At 43.3% G+C, this 27,921-nt stretch overlaps 1 protein-coding gene across 2 annotated transcripts in view; it reads right to left on the reverse strand.

The window, feature by feature from the left end:
• Positions 1-13,269, reverse strand: part of PPM1D (protein phosphatase, Mg2+/Mn2+ dependent 1D) — a 61,117-nt gene extending 47,848 nt beyond the window's left edge. For both annotated transcript variants that reach the window (XM_061390236.1, XM_061390234.1), the window contains exon 1: positions 12,605-13,269. In XM_061390236.1, the coding sequence (XP_061246220.1) occupies positions 12,605-13,076 (472 nt within the window). In that variant the 5' untranslated portion in view covers positions 13,077-13,269. The remainder of the gene's footprint in view (positions 1-12,604) is intronic.
• Positions 13,270-27,921: the final 14,652 nt, after the last annotated feature.

Consider the following 27,921-nt stretch of genomic DNA (forward strand, 5'->3'; position numbering starts at 1 on the left):
ATGCAGGTCAGGAAGCAACAGTTAGAACTGGACATGGAACAGCAGACTGGTTCCAAATAGGAAAAGGAGTACGTCAAGGCTGTATATTGTCACCCTGCTTATTTAACTTATATGCAGAGTACATCATGAGAAATGCTGGGCTGGAAGAAGCACAAACTGGAATCAAGATTGCCAGGAGAAATATCAATAACCTCAGATATGCAGACACCACCACCCTTATGGCAGTAAGGGATCCGCACTGGCAGGCGGATTCTTTATCCACTGTGCCACCAGGTAAGTCCGAGGTGGGTACTATCTTGATTCTATTTTAAAGATGAGGATACTCAGGTCACACAGGCAGTAAATGGAGAAACTGGGATTTAAACCCAGGCAATTCAACAGAGTCCTAATCACTGCACTAAGGATTTTTACAGCATTCTAATGTCAAAGTAGTACAGAACAGTAAAAGCCTTCAGGAAGCAATTTGAAAAACATGTACCAAGAGTCGTCAAAAGATAAAACATATTCTTCAACCAAATAATTCAGCTTTCGGAATTTTTTTTCCTGAGGACATATCCGAATGGAGGAAAAGGCTACGTTGCTTTTGTCGTTGTTTAGTCACTAAGTCGTGTCCAACTTCCGCGAGCCCATGGTCTGTAGCCCACCAGGCTCCTCTGTCCATGGGATTTCCTGGGCAAAAACACTGAAGTGAGTTGCCATTTCCTTCTCCAGGGGATCTTCCCAGACCAGGGATCAAACCCACATCTCCTGCATTGGTAGGCAGACACTTTACCACTGAGGCACCAGGGAAGCCCTGATGTTGCTTTTACTTTAGCCTTTACTGACAGTATTAAAATACAGTACCCGTGTCTAACACACATTCCCGCTTCTAATACTAGCATCCCAGTTTTGTTCTGGAGTTCACAGCCTCCACTGCATGCAGGCTTTAGGAATGGAACTGAAAACCTGCTTGCTCCTGGCCTAGGTGTAGGCAAATGACCTGTGTCACTCTTTCATATATTTGCATCTTTAGATAGAAAGGCATAGAGCCAACTTTTGGAGCTGATTCACCCCAGAAACTAAAACTTTTCAATGAATGTCCACTAGTTCCTATCACCTAGAGCCCCAGAGATCCCGGCTTCTGTCCACTGTGAAACCTCGTTTAGCCTTTAGTCTGGTTCTGTGAGCTGCCTAACATCCTTCTAATAAACTCCCATGCTCTTTTCCCTCCTCATCGTAGACTGAGTCACTGTGTTGTTTTCAAAGAATAGTAACACAAAACCAGTACCACAGAGTAGGCTGCAGGCAACTAAGTCTCAGAAAAATGTCAATTAGTTACGGAACCAATAAGGGGTAGAAGACATTGAGTCTCTTGTTCATATTCCAAGTAGTAACCAGTGGTGAGACAGGGCTGAATGTATCAATGAACAGTAAGTGGAAAGTCTACAGTGAGCATACTAGCTTAGAATTACGGTAATAAAACTGCAAACACAGATCTAACTCTGGCCTAAGATTCCATGACTGAGAAACAACAAACAATTTGACATGACTCTCAAGGAGCTGGACTGTGTCATTCCAAAAAAGATATGCTGAAATCCTAATACTCAGTACCTCAGAACACGCTCTTACTCGGAAAGAGGGTCTTTACAGAGACCGTCAAGTTAAAAGTGTCGTGAGGGCGGGCTCTAATCCAGCGTTCTTACAGAAAGGGGAAATACGAACATAGAGACAGACAAACACACAGAGAAAAGATGTTGAACACATAAGGGAAAGAGTCGTTTGACTAGAGGGATGCTTCTACAAGCCAGGGAGTGCCAAGAATTCCTGGTAAACATGAAGCTAGAAGAGGTAAGGGATTTCCTCTGAGAGCTGTCAGAAGACAGAAACGGCGCGGCCCAGCCAGAACCCTGATTTTGCACTTGGGCCTCCAGACCTGTAAGACAAGAAACTTCTGTTAAGTCGACCAATTTTTGGTACTTTATTATGGAAGTTCCAGAAAACAAACACAATGACATAAAGGAAACAATTCAAAGTTTAGGGAAATAGGGACCTTAGACTAAATCTATTGTATGAATATGCATCCCACTTATCCACCCCAAGAAAACCTGAAAAGACTCTCTTCAACTTCAATACTTAAAGAAGTAATTAAGTAAACACCAAAACCTTTTTTTAATTGAAGTATAGCTGATTTACAATATTGTGTTAGTTTCAGGTATTCAGCAAAGTGATTATTTGGTTATACCTCTTTTTATATTTTTTTTCTTTCTTTCTTTTTGGATACACTGTGTGGCATGTAGGGTCTTACTTCCCTGACCAGGAATCGAACCAGGCCTCTTGCACTGGGAGCTTGGAGTCTTTGACACTGGACTACCAAAGAAGTTCCTATATATTCTTTTTATTCTTTTCCACTATTGGTTATTACAAGACATTGAATGCATTCACTGTGCTATACAGATATGCTTACTGTTAATCTATTTTATATATGGTACACCAAAATCTTTTAAACACATTTTACTGACTTTTCTCTCTGAGCAAGAAATACTAAGGGAAGAGGCTGCCATGAAAATGGGTCTCCTGATTTCTGTGGGTGGGAAAATCCTGAGATGATGGAGATCAGATGAGAGCAGTTAATTACCCAAAGAAAATCTGGTATGGTTACTTCACTGACTACAGGGGAGAAGCAAAACTGGATCTCCAGAATGGTCTTTCAACAAAAAACAAGAAACAAAACAACCTTCCAAGTTTAAAGAACTGTTAACCATTTTCAAAGTGGTATGTGGCCATTCTCACACGCAGCTAAACACGGAGGTAAAGGAGATGCCCACAACATTGAGTAACTACTGAACAACAGCTCTAAGTTAAAAATTCTGGAGCTACAGAATACAGCCTCAGTCCACTGATAAATAAGAGCTAAGGCCCATGGAGGTCAGGTTCTAAAAAGACTTTCAATCCAGTCTACCTGAGACCCACTGGAATCCCAAACCTATCCCACAGCTTTTGGTCCCCAAATAACCTCAGAAACTAACAGCTTCCTCTCATGGTTCTTTAGTAATTGGTCAGAAAGTCTATTAATGGTTGAAAAGGTCAAGTGCAAGACCACCAATAGCACTCTCTTCCAAAACAGCAAGTTAAAAGCATTATCACATCTCCCAAAGAACCACAAAGATTTGTGTCACCATTAAAGCATGAGCAGAGGGGATGATCTGATATAGTTTGACTACAGCAAAAGTCTGACAGCTCTTAGAAAATGACAGGGGATTATAATCAAATGATGATGCCAAATGTTGCTGCAGTTTTGATTTATCCTCTTTACTGAAACAAATAAACACAGCCTTGGTTATCTGGTATGCATCCAACTGCAGGGCTCTGATGAAACAGCTACCTAGATCCTCTTCCGATCGGACACCTGCTTCTTCAGGTTTACTTCCCCGCCCCCTCAGGAAAAATCCAAAGAACTTTTTTCTTGAACCAGTAAAAAGTCAACCACCAACAAAATATACCATCACTCCCAAATACTATTATAGTATCTAATTCCTGTGTATAGTATCTAATTCCTGTCTCTCAGTCATGTCCAACTCAGCGACCCCATGGACTGTAGCCTGCCAGGCTCCTCTGTCCATGGAATTCCCCAGGCAACAATACTGGAATGGTTTTGCCATTTCCTTTTCCAGGATTCTTCCAGACTCAGGGATCGAACCCGAGTCTCTGCGTTTCCTGCATTACAGGAGGATTCCTTGCCTGGAGGGTGAAATTTGAGGAACAGAATGGCAATATAAGCCCGGGAAAGCCCTAATTCCTATACCATCAGAATCAGGAAATTAACATTGATAGCATACTACCACTTAATCTATAGATCTCACTCATTTTCATCAACTAGCCTAACAATATGCTTTATAATAAAAGGTAAAATTCAGGACCCCCTTGTTATATTTGCTTAGCATGTATCTTTAGTCACTTCCAACTTGGAACCTCAGTGTTTCCTCGATGCTTTTTAGGAACACTTGGCCAGTCATTTCAAGAATGTCTCTCAGTTTGGGTTTGTTTCATGTTTCCTCATGTTTGTAACCAGATTATGCATTTTTGGCAGGAACATCACAGAAATATGATCATCTCCCTGCAGGCAGTATACAATTTCAATTTGTCCCATGTAAAGTGATGCTACTCTTGAATCACTCAATTAAGGTGGTGTCTGCCAGGTTTTTCCCTATAATCTTTTTCTTTTTGTAATTAATATGTTTCACAGGGAGATTATCTGAGACAACATAAATATCCTTTGGAGTGAATTGAATGGTGCCCCCACCCAACACCAATAAAAGATATGCCCACCCAGAAGCTGTGAATGTGACCTAATTTGGGAAAAGGATCTTTGCAAATGTAATTAGGTTAAAGATCTTAAGAAGCGATCAGTCAGATTAGAGTGGGTCCTAAATCCAAAGACAAGTGTCCTTAAGACAGAAGGGGAGAAGATACAGGCGATATAAAGACAGTGGACACTGAACAAGCCAAGAAATGCCAAAAATTGCTGCCAGACACCAGAACCTAGAGGAGAGGATGGAACAGATTCACCCTCAGAGCCTCCAAAAGGGGATCAACCCTACTGACACCTGGATTTCAGACTTCTGGCCTCCAGAACCACGAGAGAATAAATTTATGTTGTTTTTAAGACATCCAATGTGTGCTAACCGCCCCCTAGGGAACTCATTACAGCAATTCTGTTCCTCCAAGTTTTACCTACTAGTTTTAGTATTTATTGATGTTTCTTGGCTGAATCAACAATTATGATGGTTACCAAATGAAATTTTCTAGTTCCATCATTCTTTCTACATTCATTCTTGTAAAGAAAGGCTTTACATCAGCTTTATTCATAACAGGTAAAAGCTGTGGACAATCCAAATGCCTATCAATGGGTGAATGGATAAACAAACTGTGGTATATCTAGACAATGGAATACCACTCAGCAAGAAGGAAAAAAAGGAATGAACTACATGCAACAACATGCGGCAGCAGAGATTATCTAATACTGATGGAAAGTAATGAATGATTAACAAAAATAGAAAAAATCAGTACTTGATAAATACGGCAAATTCATTCAGCACATGTGATGAGCGAGACAACGAAGGTCCTTGATACTAAAAACTGAAAAATATGAAACTAATGATAACAAGCTTAAATTCCATGATTTAAAAAAGTTTTCTTCAAATTTGGGGAAGATTCTGGTGGCTCAGATGGTAAAGAATCTGCCTGCAATACAGGAGACCCAGGCTCAATCCCTGGGTCTGGAAGATGCCCTAGAGAAGGGAATGGCAACCCACTCCAGCATTCTTGCCTGGAGAATGCCATGGTCAGAGGAGCCTGGTGGGCTACAGTCCATGTGGTCAAAAAGAGTAGGACACAACAGAGCGATAAACACTTTCCAGTTCTATCTGGCTTTCTCTTGTTTCCCTTTACCCCTTCTGCCCCTCTTCTGCATTTGTCCATCTCTGTTTCTGTCTTTGAATTTAAGATAATGAAAACTATCTGCCAAACACAGAATCAACAATTTAGGTTAAGACCAGTTTCTTCATAATTCATTCCTTTGGCCATATTCTTTTAAGTAAATGCTCTGATTTTCAGTTGAACAAATTTAAAAAAAAACTTCCCATATTTCATCATCCTTTACAAATACTGTGGCAAATTTCCTGTAATCACATCAGAGATCACACTTCATTCATTTCAAGTGTATGTTGTTACCTTTCTAATGGTTCTCTTGATAACGTAAGTCAATGAACTATGATTCAAAGGAATAAAAGCTGCATGTTGTTCACTAACTTCTCTGAACTATCAAAGTGCTACTCCTAAGTCGCTTCAGTCGTGTCCGACTCTGTGCGACCCCATAGACGGCAGCCCACCAGGCTCCCCCGTCCCTGGGATTCTCCAGGCAAGAACACTGGAGTGGGTTGCCATTTCCTTCTCCAATGCATGAAAGTGGAAAGTGAAAGTGAAGTCGCTCAGTCGTGTCTGACTCTTTGCAACCCCATGGACTGCAGCCCACCAGGCTCCTCTGTCCATGGGATTTTCCAGGCAAGAGTACTGGAGTGGGGTGCCATCGCTTTAAAAAGTTTCTGAGAGTGTTGAATCATAAAAGCCATCCCATCATTTAATTTTGTGATATTCTCTTGAAGGTCATTTGCAGTGGCATTAGAAAGGATAATAAGAACATTATTTCAAATGAATAAACCTACAAAAAAGTACATATAAACTTTGAAACATTATTTCTTAGAACATAAGCATAACACAGAAACAGTAAATCCACACATAGGAACATAAATAAATTAGACATATACTGTAACTTAAGATCAAGAAGTAATAATAAAATGAAAAAAAAATTTAAAAGAATATGTTGGGACTTCCCTGGTAGTCCAATGGATAAGACTCCATGCTCCCAATGCTGGGGGCCTGGGTTCAATCCCTGGTGGGGGAATTAAAGTCCCACACACTGCAACTAGGCCTGTGCTACTCAGTCTGTGTGCTCCAGAGGCCATGAGCCCCAACAAGACCCAGCACAGCCAAAATAAATACATTTCAAAAAGAGGATATGTTGGGAATTCCCTAGCAGTCCAGTGATTAGGACTCCAAGGTTCCCACTGCTGGGGGCCCAGGTTCAATCCCTGGTTGAAGAACTAAGACCCCACAAGCCACATGGCATGGCCAAAAGAAAACAAAAAGGATATATTCACATTCTCTCTCACTCTATGCTATATTTATCAAGTCCCTCTGCCTCAAGACAAAAGTAAGTCATATAAAAATTTTTAGATAATTCAAGTTTTCCTTTGTAAATTTGGCAAGGGTATATAAGCACTTGAACAATGCTAGAGAGGTCAACCTTAATGGTAATTAAATAAATGAAGAAGGCCTTAGGGGACTTCACAGGCGGTCCAGTGGTTAAGACTCCACCCTCTGCTGAAGGGGGTGTGAGATCCATCCCAGATTGAGAAACCAAGACGTTGCAGGTCAGAAGTGGCCAAAAAATATAAGAGGGTGTGGTGCAGGAAGACAAAGAAGGCATTCTTTAAAAATATAAGAAAGCCCTCTCCACCCACTGGTATGGCTATTATTTTTTAAGAAAAGAAAAATATCAAATGGTGGCAAGAATAGGGAGATATCAGGACCCTTGGAGAACTGCTAGTGGCAATGTCAAACAGTACGACTGCTGTGAAGACAGTTTGGTGATTCCTCAGAAAGTTAAACACAGAATTACCAAATGACCCAGCCAGTCCACTTCCAGGTTTAGACCCCAAAGAACTGAAAACAGAGAATCTAACAGGCACTTCTACACTCAAGTTCATAGCAGCATTAAAAGATGGAAACAACCCAAGTATCAACAGATGAATGGATAAACTGTGGTGTGTATATACAGTGGAGTATCATTCAGCCTTAAAAAGGAAGAAAATTCTGACACATGCTACAATTTGGACAAACCTTAAAGACATCATGCTAAATGAAATAAAATTCAAAAAGGGCAAATGTGGTATGGTTCTGCTTATATGAGGTAGCTAGAAGAGGTGAACAGCAACTGGAAGTAAAATAGAGGCTTACCAGGGCTGGAGAAGAGGATAATGGGAAATTACTGTTTAATGAGTACTGAATTTCCGTTTGGATAATGGATGAGTTCTGAAAATGTAGAGTAGTGATTGTTGCACAATCCTATGAATATACTTAATGCCACTGAATTATACACCTAAACCTGGCTAAAATGGTAAATCGTATGCAAACACATTATCATTTTTAAAGGGGGAAATTTTTTAATTAAAAAAAAGGTAAAAACAGCAATTTAACCACCACACCCAAAGAAATTCAACTAAACTAGCAGTCACTTTGGGCAAGGAATTGCATGGTCAGCCCTAAAAGATTAACTATAAGATGTGTAAGGCAGTATCTCTGCTCCCGAAGACCCCAAGGTTTAGCCGAGAAACAGACAAAACACAGCAGTTATCTCACAATGCTGCGAATCATCTTTACAGGGATTCCACCAGATCAAAACCATTTTCATAATACTTCTAAGTTTATTCGCCCTTTTCACTGTGTTGATATCTGTACTGATGGTTGAAAAGCAGTGGCTAGTAAAACTGCTGTTGTCTTAGCAGGAAGCAAGGCAGTGGTACCGAAGTGAACTAGTGGATCCTGCTGCTGCTGCTAAGTCACTTCAGTCGTGTCCAACTCTGTGCAACCCCATAGACAGCAGCCCACCAGGCTCCCCCGTCCCTGGGATTCTCCAGGCAAGAACACTGGAGTGGGTTGCCATTTCCTTCTCCAATGCATGAAAGTGAAAGTGAAGTCGCTCAGTCGTGTCCGACTCTTTTCGACCCCATGGACTGCAGCCTACCAGGCTCCTCCGTCCATGTGATTTTCCAGGCAAGAGTACTGGAGTGGGATGCCATTGCCTTCTTCGACTAGTGGTCCTATATGCACTATAACCAGGGACTTCCCTGGCAGTCCAGTGGTTGACTCTGCACTTCCAGTGCAGGGGGTCGGATTTGATCTCTGATTGGGAAACTAAAGACCCCACGTGCCTCAAAGTCAGCAAAACATAACCACTCACTTCCAGTTTAAAAAAAGAAAAGGGAAGACTTCCCTTGTGGCTCAGTTGGCAAAAAAAAAAAAAGGGGGGGAAACCAGTTTAACTTATGAATGTCCTTGATGATGCAATAAAAATTAATTTTATTAAACCTCCACCCACGAATACATGTCTTCAACCTTCTGTAAAATAAGAGGGGAGGTGCATAAAAGGCTTCTGTTGCATAGTATGGCTATGAAGAGGGAAAGCACTTGTGATTGAGTGAATGATGGAAAGAAGTAGCTACAATTTTCACAGACCATCATTTTTACTTGAAAGACTGATAAGTATTCTTGGGCTTCCCTTGTGGTTCAGCTGGTAAAGAATCTGCCTGGAATATGGGAGACCTGGGTTCGATCCCTGGGTTAGGAAGATCCCCTGGAGAAGGGAAAGGCTACCCACTCCAGTATCCTGGCCTGGAGAATTTCATGGACTATACAGTTCATGGGGTCGCAAAGAGTCTGACACTGAGCAACTTTCACACTTTCACTCCAAGTCTTAGTAGAAGCACGTGGGATTTTTACTCTTCAGTGTAGCATACGGAATCTTTTTTAGTCTCCAGAACATAGTTTTTGGCATGTGCAATCTAGTTCCCCAATCAGGGATCAAACCTGGGCCCCGTGCACTGGGAAGGCACTTAGCCACTGGACCACTAGGGAAGTCCCAGGTCTGTGACCTTTCACTGCTGTGTCCCTGGTCAGGACACTGAGATGCTGCAAGCCACAAGGCACAGCCAAAAAAAAAGAAAGACTTGGGCATCTGGCATACATTTTTTTCAAAATGAAGTTTTTCAAGAAAAGCTGACAGTATTTGTTGCCAGTGATAAACTTAGAACTGCTGCTTAAAACCTCGTATTTATTTGGCTGCATTGGGCGTTAGTTGCAACACTCGGGATCTTTGTTGCGTCACGTGGGATCTTTCCTCACGGGGCATGTCCTCTCTAGTTGTGGCATGCAGGCTCGGTACTTACAGGCCCGTGGGCTTAGTTGCTCTGAAGCAAGTGGGATCTTAGTTCCCCTACCAGGGATGGAACCTGAGTCCCCTGCATTGTAAGGTAGATTCACAACCACTGGACCAGCAGGGATGTCCCCAAATCTCCTATTTTAGAATATATGTGTCCACTACCTGGTAGTGATGACAATAAACTTGGTAACTTCCCAATCTTAAGACTTCTCCAATGGGATCAGTGATAGTAACAAATGTGGGTATTCTATAATGAAATGCATCAATACTTGGAAGATCTACATAATTCAGTGAACCAAATGACTCATGTACATGCCACAAGAACACATGTGGGTAAAAGGCTGATTCAAAGTGCAAGAGAAACCAATGGCTCTTACTGTTAAAATAGAAAAGTTTATTGATGATGTTTCAGATTCCACTTTGACTAATCTTAAGAAACTACCACTTTGGGGTGGAATATCCACAATTATCTGAAAAGACAAACTATTCCTCCCTTTTTCTACTACATATGTGTGTGAGACTGCCATATATAGCAACTTGATAAATTTGATTTAATTGAAATTAAAATTTTCTCTTTAAAAAACAATGCTAAAATAATGAAAAGACAAGGTGCAGACTGGGAGAAAATGTTTTTGCATTGTATATCTAATTAATGTCTTGTATTCAGAATGTATTAAGATCTCTCAAAACTCAAAGAAACAAAAAATGGGCAAAAGATTAGAATATTTATTTCAATACTTATTTTAGGGGGAAAAGTGATTTTTCACTTTAAAATGTCAACACACAATAAGCTTATTTTTAATAGGTTAAATTTCATTAATTTCTCTCTTTTTTTTTTAAAGATTTATTTGTTTGTTTTTTGGCTGCGGTGGGTCTCTGTTGCTGCATGTGGGCTTTCTCTAGTTGCAGAGACAGGGAGCTATTCTTCATTGCAGTTCTTGGGTTTCTCATTGCAGCAGAGCCCGGGCTCTAGGCATCCAGGCTCCAGTAGCTGCAGCACAGGGGCTCAGGTAGTTATGGCTCCCAGGCTTAGCTGTTCCATGGCAACTAAGGGGGATCTCCCCAGACCAGGGATGGAACTGGCGTCCCTTGCACTACAGTGCAGATTCTTAACCACTGGAACACCAGGGAAGCCCCTAAATTTCTCAGTTTTAACTTCTCATACAGTAAAATATGATAGATGTAGCTCACATAAACAAAAGCTGCTTAGAACCCTGAATCATTTGAGTACAAAGGGTTCTGAGAGCAAAAAGTTTGAGAACCACTACTGTAGCCTGACACACAGGAAGACTGTCAAGACTTCCATTTATGTAGCCTACTCTTTTTTTTTTGCAAGTTTTGATGGTGGAGTACAAGGCTAACTGTGGGAACAAAATAAGCTTTAACATTTGGTGTATAAATCTTCGTTCAAAAAGTACATACATGTCAAAAGACATAGACATTCACATTTAACAGCAGGATTTCTGCTTTATTAAAAAATGTTCAAGTAACAGGGTTTATATTTTATCCTTTCAGTGAAAACACATGGCAAATTTATGTTGCTCCAAGTGTGCTCCAAAATACACAGGACTCTAAATGTTCTCTGTGTCTAATTTTCCTCTATCTTGTCTTGCTGTCCACTCCCACTTGCCCTACAAGCAATGAAATGACAAATTTCTGGAATATGCTGCTGGTGCTTTCAGCTGTGCTCTGCCTACACAAAAACAAAACAAATCCATAATAGGGGCCTCTGGGATTGGATGAAACAGCCTCCCACAGGCGGACTGGAGGTTCTATGAGTCAATCAAACAATTCTTGGCAGAAATCCAGGCAAACAGAAAACAGACTTTGAAAGAAGCTAGTCCACAACTCTATGACAATACCTTTTAAAAATGTTCTGTATTTGATTAACCTTTACACTCTTCTCTATGTCTCTGTTCCTCTACTGAAAATAAAGCAACATTATGCTACCTTAAACAAGAGGACTTTCTTAAGTAACAGAAGTGGTATTGTGTTTTCTCTAAAAAAAGATTCATGCCATTCATTCACAGCAATGCCTAAGCACCTACAACTCTGTATGATAACACAGGTTGGGTACAGAAACATCGGCTGCTTTAGAACACATTCAAAGCTTCGATGAAACTACAACTACATCGAATTTTTAGAAATTAGGGTCTCCGATTCCTTTTGGCACATCAGTAATTCCTTATCTCTTCCTACTTTGACGGGTATCTACAATTTACAAGCACTTTTACGTGGGAACTGTTGAGAACTCTCTGACATCAATTAGCTAAGGCAAGTACCACAGGGCTAAAAAAAAATAAAAGTGCGCTTTTGAAAAGCCCTAAACTGAATTTAACACATCCCGCTAACGGGGCCAGTTTAAGTGGTAAGAACCCATTCCACGCTTTTATTTTTCATAAGCCGTACAAGCATAAAGATCCTAGAAACATTTCATGATCACCATACCGAATTCTTTCCCAAGACTAAGTCGCTGGATGATAACTTTTTAGCCTCTCTACTATAGCCAACAGCTTACTCCAACTACCAGCCACCCGGGGTCAATTTTGGAGGCCTGACACCGCCGGTAGGAGGCCACCGATAGGAACAAGTCCTTCAAGAGCAAAATTATGACAGATTCGAAGGAGATACTCTTTTTTTTTTTTTTCGCCATCTCCCGCTTCCTTCGCGCGTCCTGGGTAGCAACACGTCTTCAGTGCATCTTTAGGCCAAAATCTGGCGCCAGGTTTCAAACACGCTTACCCGCTGGCTGCCATCAGAGTGGAGTAGCGAAGGGACGAGGGGAAGCCTCCCCACCGATCCCGGCCGGGGTCGGGGGGTGGAAATAAAGCGAGGGATGTCTGAAAGGAGACCACAACCCTCTCCTTCCGAAAAGCCACTTTCCTTTGCCCGGAGCCCCCCATCCTGGAAAGTGCGCTGAGAGACCCTGGAGTCTGCCCTCCCGTCGATGGACACACCGAGCGCCCTCGGTGGCCGCCGGTTGGGGGGCTCGCGGGGCCGGCGCGACAGAAAGCCCCGAACTGCCCGGAGAAGAGGAGGGGGGAGGCCGCGGCAAGCCGGGGAACTCACCCAGCTTCTTCCACATGGCGAGATGACAGGCGAGGAAGCCTTTGCGGATGGCGGCGCACACCTTCGCCGGCTCGGACGACGTGAAGCCCCTCTGCTTCTTAATGAAACCCCACAGGTGCTCGCGGGCGAACTGCGCCGCCTCCCGCCCGCCGTGCCCGTCGCACACGGCGAAGAAGGCCACCGAGGAGCGGCGGCGGCAGCAGCGGCCGGGAGCCGGCGAGGCCCCGGCGTCGGGCGGCGCGGCGCGAGCCTCCCGGGCGGCCCCCGCGGCGCCTCTCCCCGCCACTTCGCCGCCGGCCGGGGGCGGCGGTGACCGCGGCGGAGGCGGCGGCCGCGAGGGCGATCGCCGCGACGAGAGCTCTTCCTCGGCCGCCGGCTCGGGCTCCACAACGATCTGAGTAACGTCCTCCATGTACTTCCTCCCGCCCTGGTCGGAGAAGACGCTCACTCCCAGCGAGTACAGCCCCGCCATGGCCGGCTGGCCGCGATCCCGCCGGTCCCGCGCGGCCCGCCGAGTCCCCGCGGCGGGAGGCACCCTCGGCGCTCGCCAGCCAACTATTGTTTATCTCCGACGAGGCCGAGCCGGAGGAGGGGGCGGTCCCGGAGGGCGGAGGTAGGGGGGGCGCGCGCGATGTCGGGACTTGTCCGCGAGAGCTGGGCCCGAAAGCCGGGGGCGGACAGAGCCCAGCCGCTGCGCCTGCGCAGTAGGCCTCCCCCGCCCGCCCGTGCCCACCACACAAATCCGACGTTCTCGCCGGCTGACGTCACTCGGCTCTGCGGAGCCGACCAATCCGGAGTCGAGTTGGCGCGCGTGCCCGCCCTCCGCCCCCAAGCCTCGCCCCTCCCTGCAACGGCCGCGCTCCTCCGTCCCAACCCGCGCTGGCGCTGGGGGCGCGCCTGATCCGCCCGGCTTACGCCTCGCCACAGCTGGCGGTTTTCGCCGTCCGGCTTTTTCGGCGGGTGCTAAAACGCTCTGTTAGTCTGCTGGCACCTTTTGGCTCAGTCCCCGGGATCACGATGCATGCGGCCGCCCAGGGCGTGCCGCTGCTTGCCTTGCGGGGAAAGGCGTGTGGGCTTGGGTCTCCGGCGGGTCCGGAGAATCTGCCGGGAAGAGACCTTTCATTTCTTGAACTGAAATGGCGGGAAACCTCACTTCGGAAGGTGGTTTGCGAACAGGCTGGGGGAAAAAAAGCTTGCCACCGCCGAGCTGGATTTGGGTGGGATGGATCCGACCGGGAGTTGACAGCGCAAATCTAACCCGTGTTAAGAACTTGTGATTTCCATCTGGTCGGCTACCCAGTTGCGTTTAACGTACGTCGGAGACTGAAAAGACTTACATTTTAACTTTTTTTTTAAACATCTTTTCCCCTTTTGTTGAAAATAGTTTTTCCCACGAGCCCTGGGTGCAAGCATTTTACTCCTTTGGTGGGATCACTTGAAAACAGGTTACAAAAACTGCCCAGTGCTACAGAGCTCCAACAGTTCGGTTACCTTCCCGCGTCTTCTCCCAGCAAGTTACAATCTGTGAGCTAAAACCTTTGCACGGATTTCAACAGCAATAAAGCAAGCCTTGGAGTGGGCAGGTTGGCTGTTGTCAGCAGCAAACGTTCTTGGGAATCAATTTAAAGTTCACTTTGTCAGTTTTTGACCGCTTCACCATCAGCTCTCCTGTGTGTTCTTTCCAGTAGAGCCTTGGAGATTTTTCAAGTGGAATGATCCTAGGAATGGGGAAAATGTTTATTTTTTGACATGTGACACAGACATAAAATAGGAAAAACCCTCCTACCAATAAAATATAAATAAAAATCATTTCAAAATGTAGCAACTCTGACGAGATAAATTGAAAATGTACTCAAAGATAATACCCTGCATCAAAATGCACTAGGCCAGGTGGTTCCAGAGTGTAAAAAGACTCGGGAAAAAAATCCCAGCGTGTTCTGAAAGATGATCATAATCCTGTCATCAAAACCTGACAATTATAACACTGGAAGGAAATGATAGCCTGTATTTCATAGCTATTAATAAATGAAAAAAACCCGAGTGAAATATTAACTATTCTAGACCGGTATCCTCAGTAACATCACCTGAGAACACCTTGTATAGCTCTGTACTACTCTTCTTAAACAGCTTACCCACCTTCCTTTCCATTCCAAGAGATTACAAAAAAGATAATCCCTCCTGTTCTACAGTCCTTTTTACTCTGTCACAACCGGGTAGCCTCAGGGTCATCTATCATTACCCTGATTAACATCTCGATGCTACTCTCTATTTCTTTTCATCTGATTCAGTAACCTGCTCTTCACCAACCATCCTAAACCATTTCACTCCACCCTTTAGATTTCAACATCTGTTATCACCCATTTCCTCTATACTTCACCTCTTCTCTAAATCTTCCCATCAACTTCCTGTTCTAACAGAAAGCTGGTTTGTGTGTGTGTGTTCAGTAGTGTGCAGCTCTTTGCAACCCAATGGACTGTAACCCAGCAGGCTCCTCTGTCCATGGGATTTTCCAGGCAAGAACACTGGAATGAGTTGCCATTTCCTACTCCAGGGGATCTGCCTGACCCAAAGATTGAACCTGTATCACCTGCATTAACAGTCAGATTCTTTACCACTAAGCCACCTGGGAAGACTGGTTTATAGCCTAGCAGAACTACCTCCCTTCAGTCAGTTCAGTTCAGTTCAGTCGCCCAGTCGTGTCCGACTCTTTGCGAACCCATGAATCGCAGCACGCTGGGTCTCCCTGTCCATCACCAACTCCCGGAGTTCACTCAGACTCACGTCCATCGAGTCAGCGATGCCATCCAGCCATCTCATCCTCTGTCGTCCCCTTGTCCTCCTGCCCCCAATCCCTCCCAGCATCAGAGTCTTTTCCAATGAGTCAACTCTTCACATGAGGTGGCCAAAGTACTGGAGTTTCAGCTTTAGCATCATTCCTTCCAAAGAAATCCCAGGGCTGATCTTCAAAATGGACTGGTTGGATCTCCTTGCAGTCCAGGGACTCTCAAGAGTCTTCTCCAACACCACAGTTCAAAAGCATCAATTCTTCGGCACTCAGCTTTCTTCATAGTCCAACTCTCACATCCATACATGACCACTGGAAAAACCATGGCCTTGACTAGACGGACCTTTGTTGGCAAAGTAATGTCTCTGCTTTTGAATATGCTATCTAGGTTGGTCATAACTTTCCTTCCAAGGAGTAAGCGTCTTTTAATTTCATGGCTGCAGTCACCATCTGCAGTGATTTTGGAGCCCAAAAACATTAAGTCTGACACTGTTTCTACTGTTTCCCCTTCTATTTGCCATGAAGTGATGGGACTGGATGCCATGATCTTCATTTTCTCAACGTTGAGCTTTAAGCCAACTTTTTCACTCTCCTCTTTCACTTTCATCAAGAGACTCTTTAGTTCTTCTTCACTTTCTGCCATAAGGGTGGTGTCATCTGCATATCTGAGGTTATTGATATTTCTCCCAGCAATCTTGATTCCAGCTTGTGCTTCTTCCAGCCCAGCGTTTCTCATGGCAAAGGAGAAAAGGAAAGATATAAGCATCTGAATGCAGAGTTCCAAAGAATAGCAAGAAGAGATAAGAAAGCCTTCCTCAGCGATCAATGCAAAGAAATAGAGGAAAACAACAGAATGGGAAAGACTAGAGGTCTCTTCAAGAAAATTAGAGATACCAAAGGAACATTTCATGCAAAGATGGGCTCGATAAAGGACAGAAATGGTATGGACCTAACAGAAGCAGAAGATATTAAGAAGAGGTGGCAAGAATACACAGAAGAACTGTACAAAAAAGATCCTCACGACCAAGAAAATCACGATGGTGTGATCACTCACCTAGAACCAGACATCCTGGAATGTGAAGTCAAGTGGGCCTTAGGAAGCATCACTACAAACAAAGCTAGTGGAGGTGATGGAATTCCAGTTGAGCTATTCCAAATCCTGAAAGATGATGCTGTGAAAGTGCTGTACTCAATATGCCAGCAAATTTGGAAAACTCAGCAGTGGCCACAGGACTGGAAAAGGTCAGTTTTCATTCCATTCCCAAAGAAAGGCAATGCCAAAGAATGCTCAAACTACCGCACAATTGCACTCATCTCACACGCTAGTAAAGTAATGCTCAAAATTCTCCAAGCCAGGCTTCAGAAATACATGAACCGTGAACTTCCTGATGTTCAAGCTGATTTTAGAAAAGGCAGAGGAACCAGAGATCAAGTTGCCAACATCCGCTGGATCATGGAAAAAGCAAGAGAGTTCCAGAAAAACATCTATTTCTGCTTTATTGACTACGCCAAAGCCTTTGACTGTGTGGATCACAATAAACTGTGGAAAATTCTGAAAGAGATGGGAATACCAGACCACCTGACCTGCCTCTTGAGAAACCTATATGCAGGTCAGGAAGCAACAGTTAGAACTGGACATGGAACAGCAGACTGGTTCCAAATAGGAAAAGGAGTACGTCAAGGCTGTATATTGTCATCCTGCTTATTTAACTTATATGTAGAGTACATCATGAGAAACCTCCCTTCAGTTCAGTTCAATTGCTCAGTTATGTCTGACTTTTTGTGACCCTGTGGACGGCAGCATGCCAGGCTTCCCTGTCCATCACCAATTCCCCGAGCTTGCCCAGACTCATGTCCACTGAGTTAGTTGGTGGTGCCATCCAACCATCTCATCCTCTGCTGTCCCCTTCTCCTCCCGCCTTCAATCTTTCCCTACATCAAGGTCTTTTCCAACAAGTCAGTTCTTCAAATCAGGTGGCCAGAGTATTGGATCTTCAGCATCAGTCCCTCCAATGAATATTCAGGACTGATTTCCTTTAGGATGGACTGGTTGGATCTCCTTGCAGTCCAAGGGACTCTCAAGAGTCTTCTCCAACACCCCAGTTCAAAAGCATCAATTCTCCAGCGCTCAGCTTTCTTTACAGTCCAACTCTTACATCCATACATGACTCCTGGAAAAACCATACCTTTGACTATAGGACGTTTGTTGGTAATGTCTCTGCTTTTTAATATGCTGTCTAGGTTGGTCATAGCTTTTCTTTCAAAGGGCAAACATATTTTAATTTCATGGCTGCAGTCACCATCTGCAGTGATTTGGGGGCCCAAAAAACTAAAGCCTGTCACTGTTTCCATTGTTTCCCCATCTATTTCCCATGAAGGGATGGGACCAGATGCCATGATCTTAGTTTTCTGAATGTTAAGTTTTAAGCCAACTTTTTCACTCTTCTCATTCACTTTCATCAAGAGGCTCTTCAGTTCCTCCTCACTTTCTGCCATAAGGGTGGTGTTATCTGCATATCTGAGGTTATTGATATTTCTCCCAGCAATCTTGATTCCAGCTTGTGCTTCATCCAGCCTGGCATTTAGCAGTATGTACTCTGCATATAAGTTAAATAAGCAGGATGACAATATACAGCCTTGACGTACTCCTTTTCCTATTTGGAACCAGTCTGCTGTTCCATGTCCAGTTCTAACTGTTACTTCCTGACCTGCATATAGGTTTCTCAAGAGGCAGGTCAGGTGGTCTGGTATTCCCATCTCCTTAAGAATTTTCCACAGTTTGTTGTGATTCACACAGTGAAAGACTTTGGCATAGTCAATAAAGCAGAAGTAGATTTTTTCTGGAACTCTCTTGCTTTTTTGATGATCCAACAGATGTTGGCAGTTTGATCTCTGATTCCTCTGCCTTTTGTAAATCCAGCTTGAACATCTGGAAGTTCTCAGTTCATGTACTATTGAAGCCTCACTTGGAGAATTCTGAGTATTACTTTGCTAGCATGTGAGATGAGTGCAATTGTGCAGTAGCTTGAATATTCTTCGGCATTGCCTTTCTTTGGGGTTGGAATGAAAACTGACCTTTTCCAGTCCTGTGGCCACTGCTGAGTTTTCCAAATTTGCTGGCATATTGAGTGCATTACTTAAACAGCATCATATTTTTCTCCACTAGCTTTGTTTATAGTGATGCTTCCTAAGGCCCACTTGACTTCACATTCCAGGATGTCTGGTTCTAGGTGAGTGATCACACCATTGTGATTATCTTGGTCATGAGGATCTTTTTTGTACAGTTCTTCTGTGTATTCTTGCCACCTCTTCTTAATATCTTCTGCTTCTGTTAGGTCCATACCATTTCTGTCCTTTATCGAGCCCATCTTTGCATGAAATATTGTACTTATCCTAAAGTTGGCTTTTATGACAACAAGATGATCTTTTTTGCATAGTTCTTCTGTGTATTCTTGCCACCTTTTCTTAGTATCTGCTGCTTTTGTTAGGTCCATACCGTTTCTGTCCTTTACTGTGCCCATCTTTGCATGAAATGTGCTGTTGTTATCTCTAATTTCTTGAAGAGATCTCTAGTCTTTCCCATTCTATTGTTTTCCTCTATTTCTTTGCACTGATCACTGAGGAAGGCTTTCTTATCTCTCCTTACTCTTCTTTGGAACTCTGCATTCAGATGCGTATCTTTCCCTTTCTCCTTTGTCTTTAAATTCTCTTTTCTCACCTCCCTTACAACATTTCTACCTCCCTTACAGCATTTCAAGTACAAGAGAATATTATTCCTCTCATAGGTATTCTTATATTTGAACCAGGTTCTCATGTTGCCCCAAATCATTTCATCATTTCTCTTCCTTTCTCCTTGAAACCCCCAAGCCACTTTTCATTGCAGTCAGTCTAAGCATGTGGGCTTTGGTATTTGCAGCATAGGCTAAGTAGTTGGGGCACTCCAGCTCAGTAGTTGTGTTACATGGGCTTAGTTGCCCCGTGGCATGTGGGATCTTCCTGGATCCGGAATCGAACCCCCGTCCCCTGCATTGGCAGGTGAATTCTTAACCTCTAGAACACGAGGGAAGTCTCAACTGAGAAATGGAGTATTTCCTCCTGTATCAATAAACAAGGGTGTCAAAATCATCAGCAATTCCAGGCTTCCAGGGCAACCAGGAAGGAGAACAACACCTACCATCCAGCCGCTTTCAGGCTGTAGCCACTCCCTACGGTGAGCACCGAGGAGAAACATGATACTGGCCCCAGATAGTGGAGATGAATATGAAAAGTGAGCCCAGACTCTTGCATCTTGCCATGCATAGAAAAGTGCTAAGTTCCCAAACTTGAGATATCTGGTTTTCTTTAATTCATGAAAATACTTCTGATGTTCAGACTACCTACCCTTTGTTGCAAACTTCTATATAACCTGACTCCTCCCCCTGCCCAACGCAGTTCTCTCAGGGTCACTTGAAATTCTATCTCCCAGGCTTGAAGTCCTAAAAATTCCCACCAAATAAAACATAACTGTCAACTTTTGGGTTGTGACTATTTTTTTAACTCAACACTACACAAACTCTTTTAAAGGTAATGCCAGCTGCCACTGCACCAAGATGTTGTCACCAGCTTATCCCTGTTAACTCCCCCTTCATTTGTTCGTGGATCACTGTCTTCCCTTCTTCCATTATCCTTATCACTTCTCAGCCACTTTATGTTTCAAAATATTCATCAAATTTTCCATCCACACCCTGGCTTCTCCATACCTCATCCTCCTTGTTACCATTACAGGCCTTGTTACTGTTAAAAGCATCCCCTCAATTTGTATTCTAGTTCCTGTTTGCTGTCCTCTCAAGAGCTCTGCTCCACCAATTATCCTTTCTTGCTCTTACTAAGGTAGGAGATAGGTGGGCCCCTGGCCTGGACAAATAGATGGCAAATAGATGGGGAAATCATGACAAATAGGTGGGGAAACAATAGAAACAGTGAAAGATTTTATTTTCTTGGACTCCAAAATCACTGCAGATGGTGACTGCAGCCACAAAATTAAAAGATGCTTGCTCCTTGGAAGAAAAGCTATGACAAAACTAGACAACATATTAAAAAGCAGAGATATTACTTTGCCAACAAAGGTCCATCTAGTCAAAGGTATGGTTTTTCCAGGAGTCATGTTTGGATATGAGAGTTGGACTGTAAAGAAAGCTGAGCACTGAAGAATTGATGCTTTTGAACTGTGGTGTTGGAGAAGACTCTTGAGAGTCCCTTGGACTGCAAGGAGATCCAACCAGTCCATCCTAAAGGAAATCAGTCCTGAATATTCACTGGAAGGACTGATGCTGAAGCTGAAACTCCAATACTGTGGCCACCTGATGTGAAGAACTGACTCATTGGAAAAGACCCTGATGCTGGGAAAGACTGAGGGCAGGAGGAGAAGGGGACAGCAAAGGATGAGATGGTTGGATGTCATTACCGACCAATGGACATGAGTTTGAGCAATCCCTGGGAGTTGGTGATAGACAGGGAAGCCTGGCATGCTGCAGTCCATGGGGTCACAAAGAGCTGGACACTGAAGAGTTGGACTGAGCGACTAAACTGAACTGAACTGGGCTGGACAGTTGGTGTTTGTCAAGTGGAGTAAAATTCAAGCTCTGTTCTCACCCAGACGTTCCAAGGACAAAGCTAGTGACAAAAGCTGAGCTCTACTAACGTGATAAGGCTCCCACTCCTGAGGTCAAGGAAGACTCCCTAGTCTGTACATGAGCAAGGAGGCTTTCTTGGGGCTTGAAAAGGGAGAGGACTCCACCCCACAATAAGTGTGGACATGCACCCATAGGCCTCTGCAATGGGATCCATCTTAAAAAATGTTGTGCACTCATCTTGAGGAGGATCCTAGGACTGGTCGCATGTGAAGAAAGAAACAAGATAATTAGCCAGTGCAAACAAAGACCCAGAAAGAGTGTATTATGTAAGTGATTTAAGTCACCTTTTTCCTGGGCTCCTCATTCGAGATGCCTAGACTTCTCTGTGGGTGTGTATTTCTGCCTAGTTTCTGACATAAACTGTTTCTCTGTATGCTCTCCCACACACTGTGCTGTGTCTCTAATAATAAAGTTTCCTGTTTTTACAGTTTTTGCCTCCTTGAAACATTCTTGCTTTTAAATGTGGGAAAGGGCCAGGGCTACTTTGCCTCTAACCTCTAGCTCTTGGTGGAATGGTGGCTAGGATTCCTGGTTTTTATACAGGTTGCTGCTGCTGCTAAGTCACATCAGTCGTGTCCGACTCTGTGCGACCCCATAGACGGCAGCCCACCAGGCTCCCCCCTCCCTGGGATTCTCCAAGCAAGAACACTGGAATGGGTTGCCATTTCCTTCTCCAATGCGTGGAAAGTGAAAGTGAAGTCGCTCAGTCCTGTCGGACTCTTAGTGACCCCATGGACTGCAGCCTACCAGGTTCCTCCGTCCATGGGATTCTCCAGGCAAGAGTACTGGAGTGGGGTGCCAGTGCCTTCTCCTTTATACAGGCTACCCAGGTTCAATCCCTGGACAAGGAGCTGAGATCACTCTTCAGGACCAGTCACTGCTGTCTCTCCGAGATTACTACCTCATTGGTTTCCCTTTTTTACCGAATTATTTCCATCTTTGTACAAATATGTTCTGGTTTGTATTTTAACAAAAATAACAATGACAAAAGCTACCTTGACTCATTCTACCCAATTTTTCTGCTCCCTCTCTTAAAAAAAGTTTTAAAGATTTGTCTCTTTCTAGAGTCTACTTTCAATTCCTACCTCATAATTCCTCCTTAACCCAATCCAGTTAAGCAACCATCCCCCTAATGCTAAGACTGTTTTTATGTCATAACCAGACTTCTCTGTTTCCAAAACTTATGATGCCTGTTCTGAACTTACTGACTTCTGTTCCAGCTGAAGCAGCAAGTGCAGCCACTATTTCCTTCTTGAAACTTAATATGCTTCCTTCTGGAAACTTGGTTCTCTTAGCTTGTGAGAGACCACACTAGGTTTCTTCCTTCCTCATTAAGGGACCCCCTTTTCATTTTCCTTTGCTTATTTAACACCAGCTAGTCTTCTGGTTGTTGGGAGCACTCAGGGCTTTGTCATAGGCTCTTTTCTTTTCCTGTACACACTTCCCAGGCAACAGCATTCAGGACCAATGTTCTACAAACCATTCACTGATGACTCCCAAATGTGTGTCTCCAGTCTGAACTTTACCCTGAATCCCAGATTCTGAATGCATCTGCACACTTGAGAGTTCCACATGAGTGTCTAATGGGCATTTCATTTTAACATGGCAATAACAAACTCTTGATTTCTTCCCCATATCTCCTTCTCCTCGTCTTGCCAATATCAAAAAGCATCATCATCCACCAGGCTGTTCAAGTCAAAAAACACTGGAGTTTTTTATTCCTCTCTTTCCTCCATTTTCTGTCCTTTTCGTTGTGGTTCAGTTGCTAAGTTGTGTTCGACCCTTTGAAACCCCGTGGACTGCAGCACACCAGGCTCCCTTGTCCTTCACTATCTTCCAGAGTTTGCTCAAATTCACGTCCGCTGAGTCAGTGATACTATCTATCTCATCCTCTGTCACCCCCTTCTCCTCTTGCCCTCAGTCTTTCCCAGTATCAGGGTCTTTACCAGTGAGTCGACTTTTTGCATCAGGTGGCCAAAGTATTGGAGCTTCAGCTTCAGCATCAGTCCTTCCAATGACTATTTAGGGTTGATTTCCTTTAGGGTTGCCTGGTTTGATCTCCTTGAAGTCCGAGGGACTCTCAAGAGTCCAGCACCACAATTTAAAACCATCAGTTCTTCAGCATTCAGCCTTCTTTCCTATCTAATTTATCAGCAAATCCATTTGACTAAATCTTCAAAATCAATACCAAACCCACCACTTTTCACTTCGCCTACCACTACCTTTCCATTCTAAGCCACTATTACCTCTCACTTAGGCCCCTGAATCACTCTTCTCACAAGTCTAATTTCTTTCACTCTCAGACCTCTGTAAGTGCCTCCCACGTGGCTCAGCTATAAAGACTCCGCCAGCAACACAGGAGACCACCTGCAACACAGGAGACGTGGGTTTGATCCCTGGGTCAGGAACGTTCCCCTGGAGAAGGAAATGGCAATCCACTCCAGTATTCTTGCCTGAGAAATCCCATGGACAGAGGACTCTGGCGGGCTACAGTGCATGAGTCTCAAGAGTCAGACACAACTTAGCACCTAAACCACAACCACCTCTGCAATCCCTTTTCCACTAGCTACTATCATGATCTTTTAAAACCATAAATCAGATCAAGTCATTCCCCTACTCACTGCACTCAGTGACTTCCCATCACATTTAAAATAAACTACAAACTCCTTATGAAGGTCTACATGATCTTCTTTGTCCCTAAATGTTTGGAGCATTTAATAACATTTAATTCCCCCTTCCCCACTACCCTCACAGCCTCAGTGACCTTTCTGTTCCTTGAAACAGCCAAGTTTTTAAGGGCCTTAAGACTTTTTGCATTAGCTATTCCATCTCCTTAGGCAATGGCAGCCCATTCCAGTACTCTTGCCTAGAAAATCCCATGGACGGAGGAGCCTGGTAGCCTGCAGTCCATGGGGTCCCGGAGAGTTGGACATGACTGAGTGACTTCACTTTCACTTTTCCCTTTCATGCATTGGAGAAGGAAACGGCAACCCACTCCAGTGTTCTTGCCTGGAGAATCCCAGGGACAGCGGAGCCTGGTGAGCTGCCGTCTATGGGGATCGTACAGAATCAGACATGACTGGAGCCTGGTGAGCTGCCATCTATGGGGATCGTACAGAGTCAGACATGACTGAAGCGACTTAGCAGCAGCAGCAGCATTCCATCTCCTTAGAATGCTACCCCCACCTCTACTATCTTCAAAAGGATGGCTTCTTTTTGCTATTCAGATCTCAATTTACTAATCCTATCTAAAATAGACTCCCTATGCGTGCATGCTAAGTTGCTCAGTCGTGTTAGACTCTCTGCAACACTATGGACTGTACCCACCAGGCTCCTCTGTCCATGGGATTCTCCAGGCAAGAATACTGGAGTGGGTGCCATGCCCTCCTCCAGGGGATCTTCCCAACCCAAGGATCAAATCTGCATCTCTTATTTCTCCTGCACTGGCAGGTGGATTCTTTACCACTAGTGCCACCTGGGAAGCCCCTAGCCTCCCTATATCTCTGTTATATAACTCTAATTCTCTGCAGAGAAATTCTTTGTCATCTTTTTTATTCGTTTGTCTGTTGACCATGTCTCTCAATTAAAATACAGGCTCCAGAAGAACAGAGAACTTGTCTTGTTCATTTCTATATCCCCTGAGTCTAGAACAAAAAGTCATTATATAAGTTGGTTAATTCATCCTTTTAGCCAGAAATGTGTAAAATTTATGTGAAGAAAACAATGAAACTTTACCAAAGGAAAAAATAATTCCCTGAATAAGTGGAAAAACATGTCACATTCCTAGATGAGACACTTAATTTGTTATAATTCATTCTACACATTTGTTATAAATTTTCATCAAAATTCTAACTGGATTTTTTTTCACTTGACAAGTTGATTCTAAAACTTATCCAGCGACTTCCTTGTGGTCCAGCGATTGAGAACCCCCTGCCAGTGCAGGGCACATGGGTTCAGTCCCTGGTGTGGGAAGATTCTACCTGCCTCAGGGCAGCTAGGCCCATGTGCCACAACTACTGAAGCCCTCTAGAGTCCGTGCTCTGCAACCAGAGAAGCCAGCACAAGGAGAAGTCCAAGCATTGCAACTGGAGAGTAGCCCTCGCTCGCTGCAACTAGAGAAAGCCTGAGTACAGCCACAAAGATCCAGTGCAGCCATAAATAAATAAATATGTTTTAAAAAATAAACATAAAATGTATCAAAAAGAGAAAATGGATAAGAATAGCCAACATGTTATCGGAAATGAAGACTATTAAGATGATTTGTTGTCCTGAAGGTACCTGAATATTCTATAAAGTTGGGAGAGGCAGAGAAAGGGCAAATGGACCAGGAGACAATAGCACAGAGAGAGTCCAGAAAAGGATCAATATATATATGTGAAGAGAATATATGATGGTTGTGGCATTTCAAACAGTTGAATAAAGGCCTAATGATTCATGAACTGACATTAGGACACCTGGCTATCCATTTGTTGGGACAACTCACCATCTCTGAAGAGGAGAAAAGGTGAAGCCCTTAACTGAGACCAACTCTAAAATAAAATGGCAAGTGGATTAAAGAGCTAAGTTAAGGGGAAAACAATGTAAAAGTGCAAGAAGAAACAATGAAATTTTTACCTATCAGGCAGGCAAAATCCTTTTAAGATTGATAATCAGAAGTGGGAAAGATGTGGAGACTCTCATAAACCTTTAGTTTATTTCTAGCTTCAGTCCATATCAAATGAAATTTAAGGCAATGGCGCCCCACTCCAGTACTCTTGCCTGGAAAATCTCATGGACGGAGGAGCCTGGTGGGCTGCAGTCCATGGGATCGCTAAGAGTCAGACATGACTAAGCGACTTCACTTTCACTTTTCACTTTCATGCATTAGAGAAGGAAATGGCAACCCGCTCCAGTGTTCTTGCCTGGAGAATCCCAGGGACGGGGGAGCCTGGTGGGCTGCCGTCTAGGGGATCGCACAGAGTTGGACACGACTGAAGCGATTTAGCAGCAGCATGCTTTGACCTAGAAGTCCCACTGCTAGTAATTCATCATACAGTATCTTTGCAAGAGGTACATATATGAAGATTTTCGCAGAAGCATTGCTCATAACAGTAAAGGAATAAATATTTTTTAAATGCTAGAATAAAAGATGGGATAGAAAATACTAAAACACCTTGAGCTTTTCTTTTTTATATTTCCAATGGGTTTGTGCTTCAAATGTCCTTTTCACTTTTGAGATCAGTTAAATGGGATTAAAATTTCATGCTTTCTTCTAGCATTTTTATGTTTTAAAATGTGTTTTTACATTCACATTTATTTGAAATTATTTTGGCATGAATTAGATTTGAATTTCTTTCAACTAGGTATGTTTCCCAATGTCTTTTGTGCAATGACCTTATTTTTTGATATATCAGTTAGTGATATTCCCATTATTAAAACAGCAAGTTTTTCATATACTTGGATCTATTTCGGTATTCCCTATTCTTACTAATTTGTTGACTTGGGAGTCATATCTTGCTTTTAATGACTGAGTTCAAAATCTTCAAACATATACTGTAAGAATTAATCTTAGAAGAAAAATAAGACACTAATTAATTTGCTATTGTCTCTTCCTGTGGCTAATAGTCCATTGCTCACCTATTAGAGTCACCCTTCGCAATTAGAGTTATGAGATACTGTGTCTCAAGAGGTTAAATTCTTAAACTTGCTTTTACTCTCACCCTGTTGTTTTTGCAACTCAGCATTTAACAAAACAAGCAGTCTAATCTGGCTACCACTGTTTCATTCATCATGTGCAAATGTAAATTGGTAGGAGACACAAAATTAGAATCACGGCTGCCAGAGTCCCAAAGGTGTCAAACCTGTAGTGTTCTTAATTAGCCATGGAAATTCAATCTGTCGTGTTTTCTGCACTTAACTGGTTTTGCTGTCATTAGTGTGGAAAGAATATTCATACCTTTTCACTTTAGATAGCTTTACTTACCCACTTAGGCTTTTCTTCTAAAGAGATGTAGCCTACTCTTGGATTGATTATTGCTTTTCCTTGATGAAAATTTCCATTTTATCAGTTTCTGAAAAGTTAAACAAAAGTCATTTAATACTTTGAGGAATGCATTTTATTTTACCCTTGAAGTACTGTGCTATTAGTTTTAGTTAACAGTCCATCCTAAAGGAAATCAACCCTGAATATTCACTGGAAGGACTGATGCTGAAGCTGAAACTCCAATACTTTGGCCACCTGATGTGAAGAACTGACTCATTGGAAAAGACCCTGATGCTGGGAAAGACTGAGGGCAGGAGGAGAAGGGGACAGCAGAGGATGAGATGGTTGGATGTCATCACCGACTCGATGGACATGAGTTTGAGCAAGCTACGGGAGATGGTGAAGGACAGAGAAGCTAGGCATGCTGCAGTCCACGGTCTCGAAAAGAGTCAGACATGACTGAGTGACTGAACAACAACTGCTTACTATGCTTCTGTTGGAAGTTCCAACCTCCAAATAGTGCGCCCTTCATAATTAGAGACAAAATCAGAGAAGACCACTTTAAGATAAAAACTAGCAAAATTAAGCAATTGATTTATTTAGAGGTGCTAATATCATAATGTTGGTTTCTGAGCTATGGCAGGAACAGAGCATTTTAGAATACTCACTGCCTTCTCTGTGTTGAGCAGAACTTGTAAGGTATATCATAATTTTTTTCCCCCAGATTTTCTTTTTCTGTCCAGTCTGTGGGACTTGAGTGAACTTAGAAAGGAGTTCAGAGTTGATTTTTAAAGGTAAGCTATTTTTAACAATTATTTCATTGAAGTATGGTTAATTTACAGTGTTGTGTTAATTTCTACTCTACAGGAAAATGATTCAGTAACACATATATATATTC

The sequence above is a fragment of the Bos javanicus genome, chromosome 19 (assembly GCF_032452875.1).
Source record: "Bos javanicus breed banteng chromosome 19, ARS-OSU_banteng_1.0, whole genome shotgun sequence".
Taxonomy (NCBI): Eukaryota; Metazoa; Chordata; class Mammalia; order Artiodactyla; family Bovidae; genus Bos; species Bos javanicus.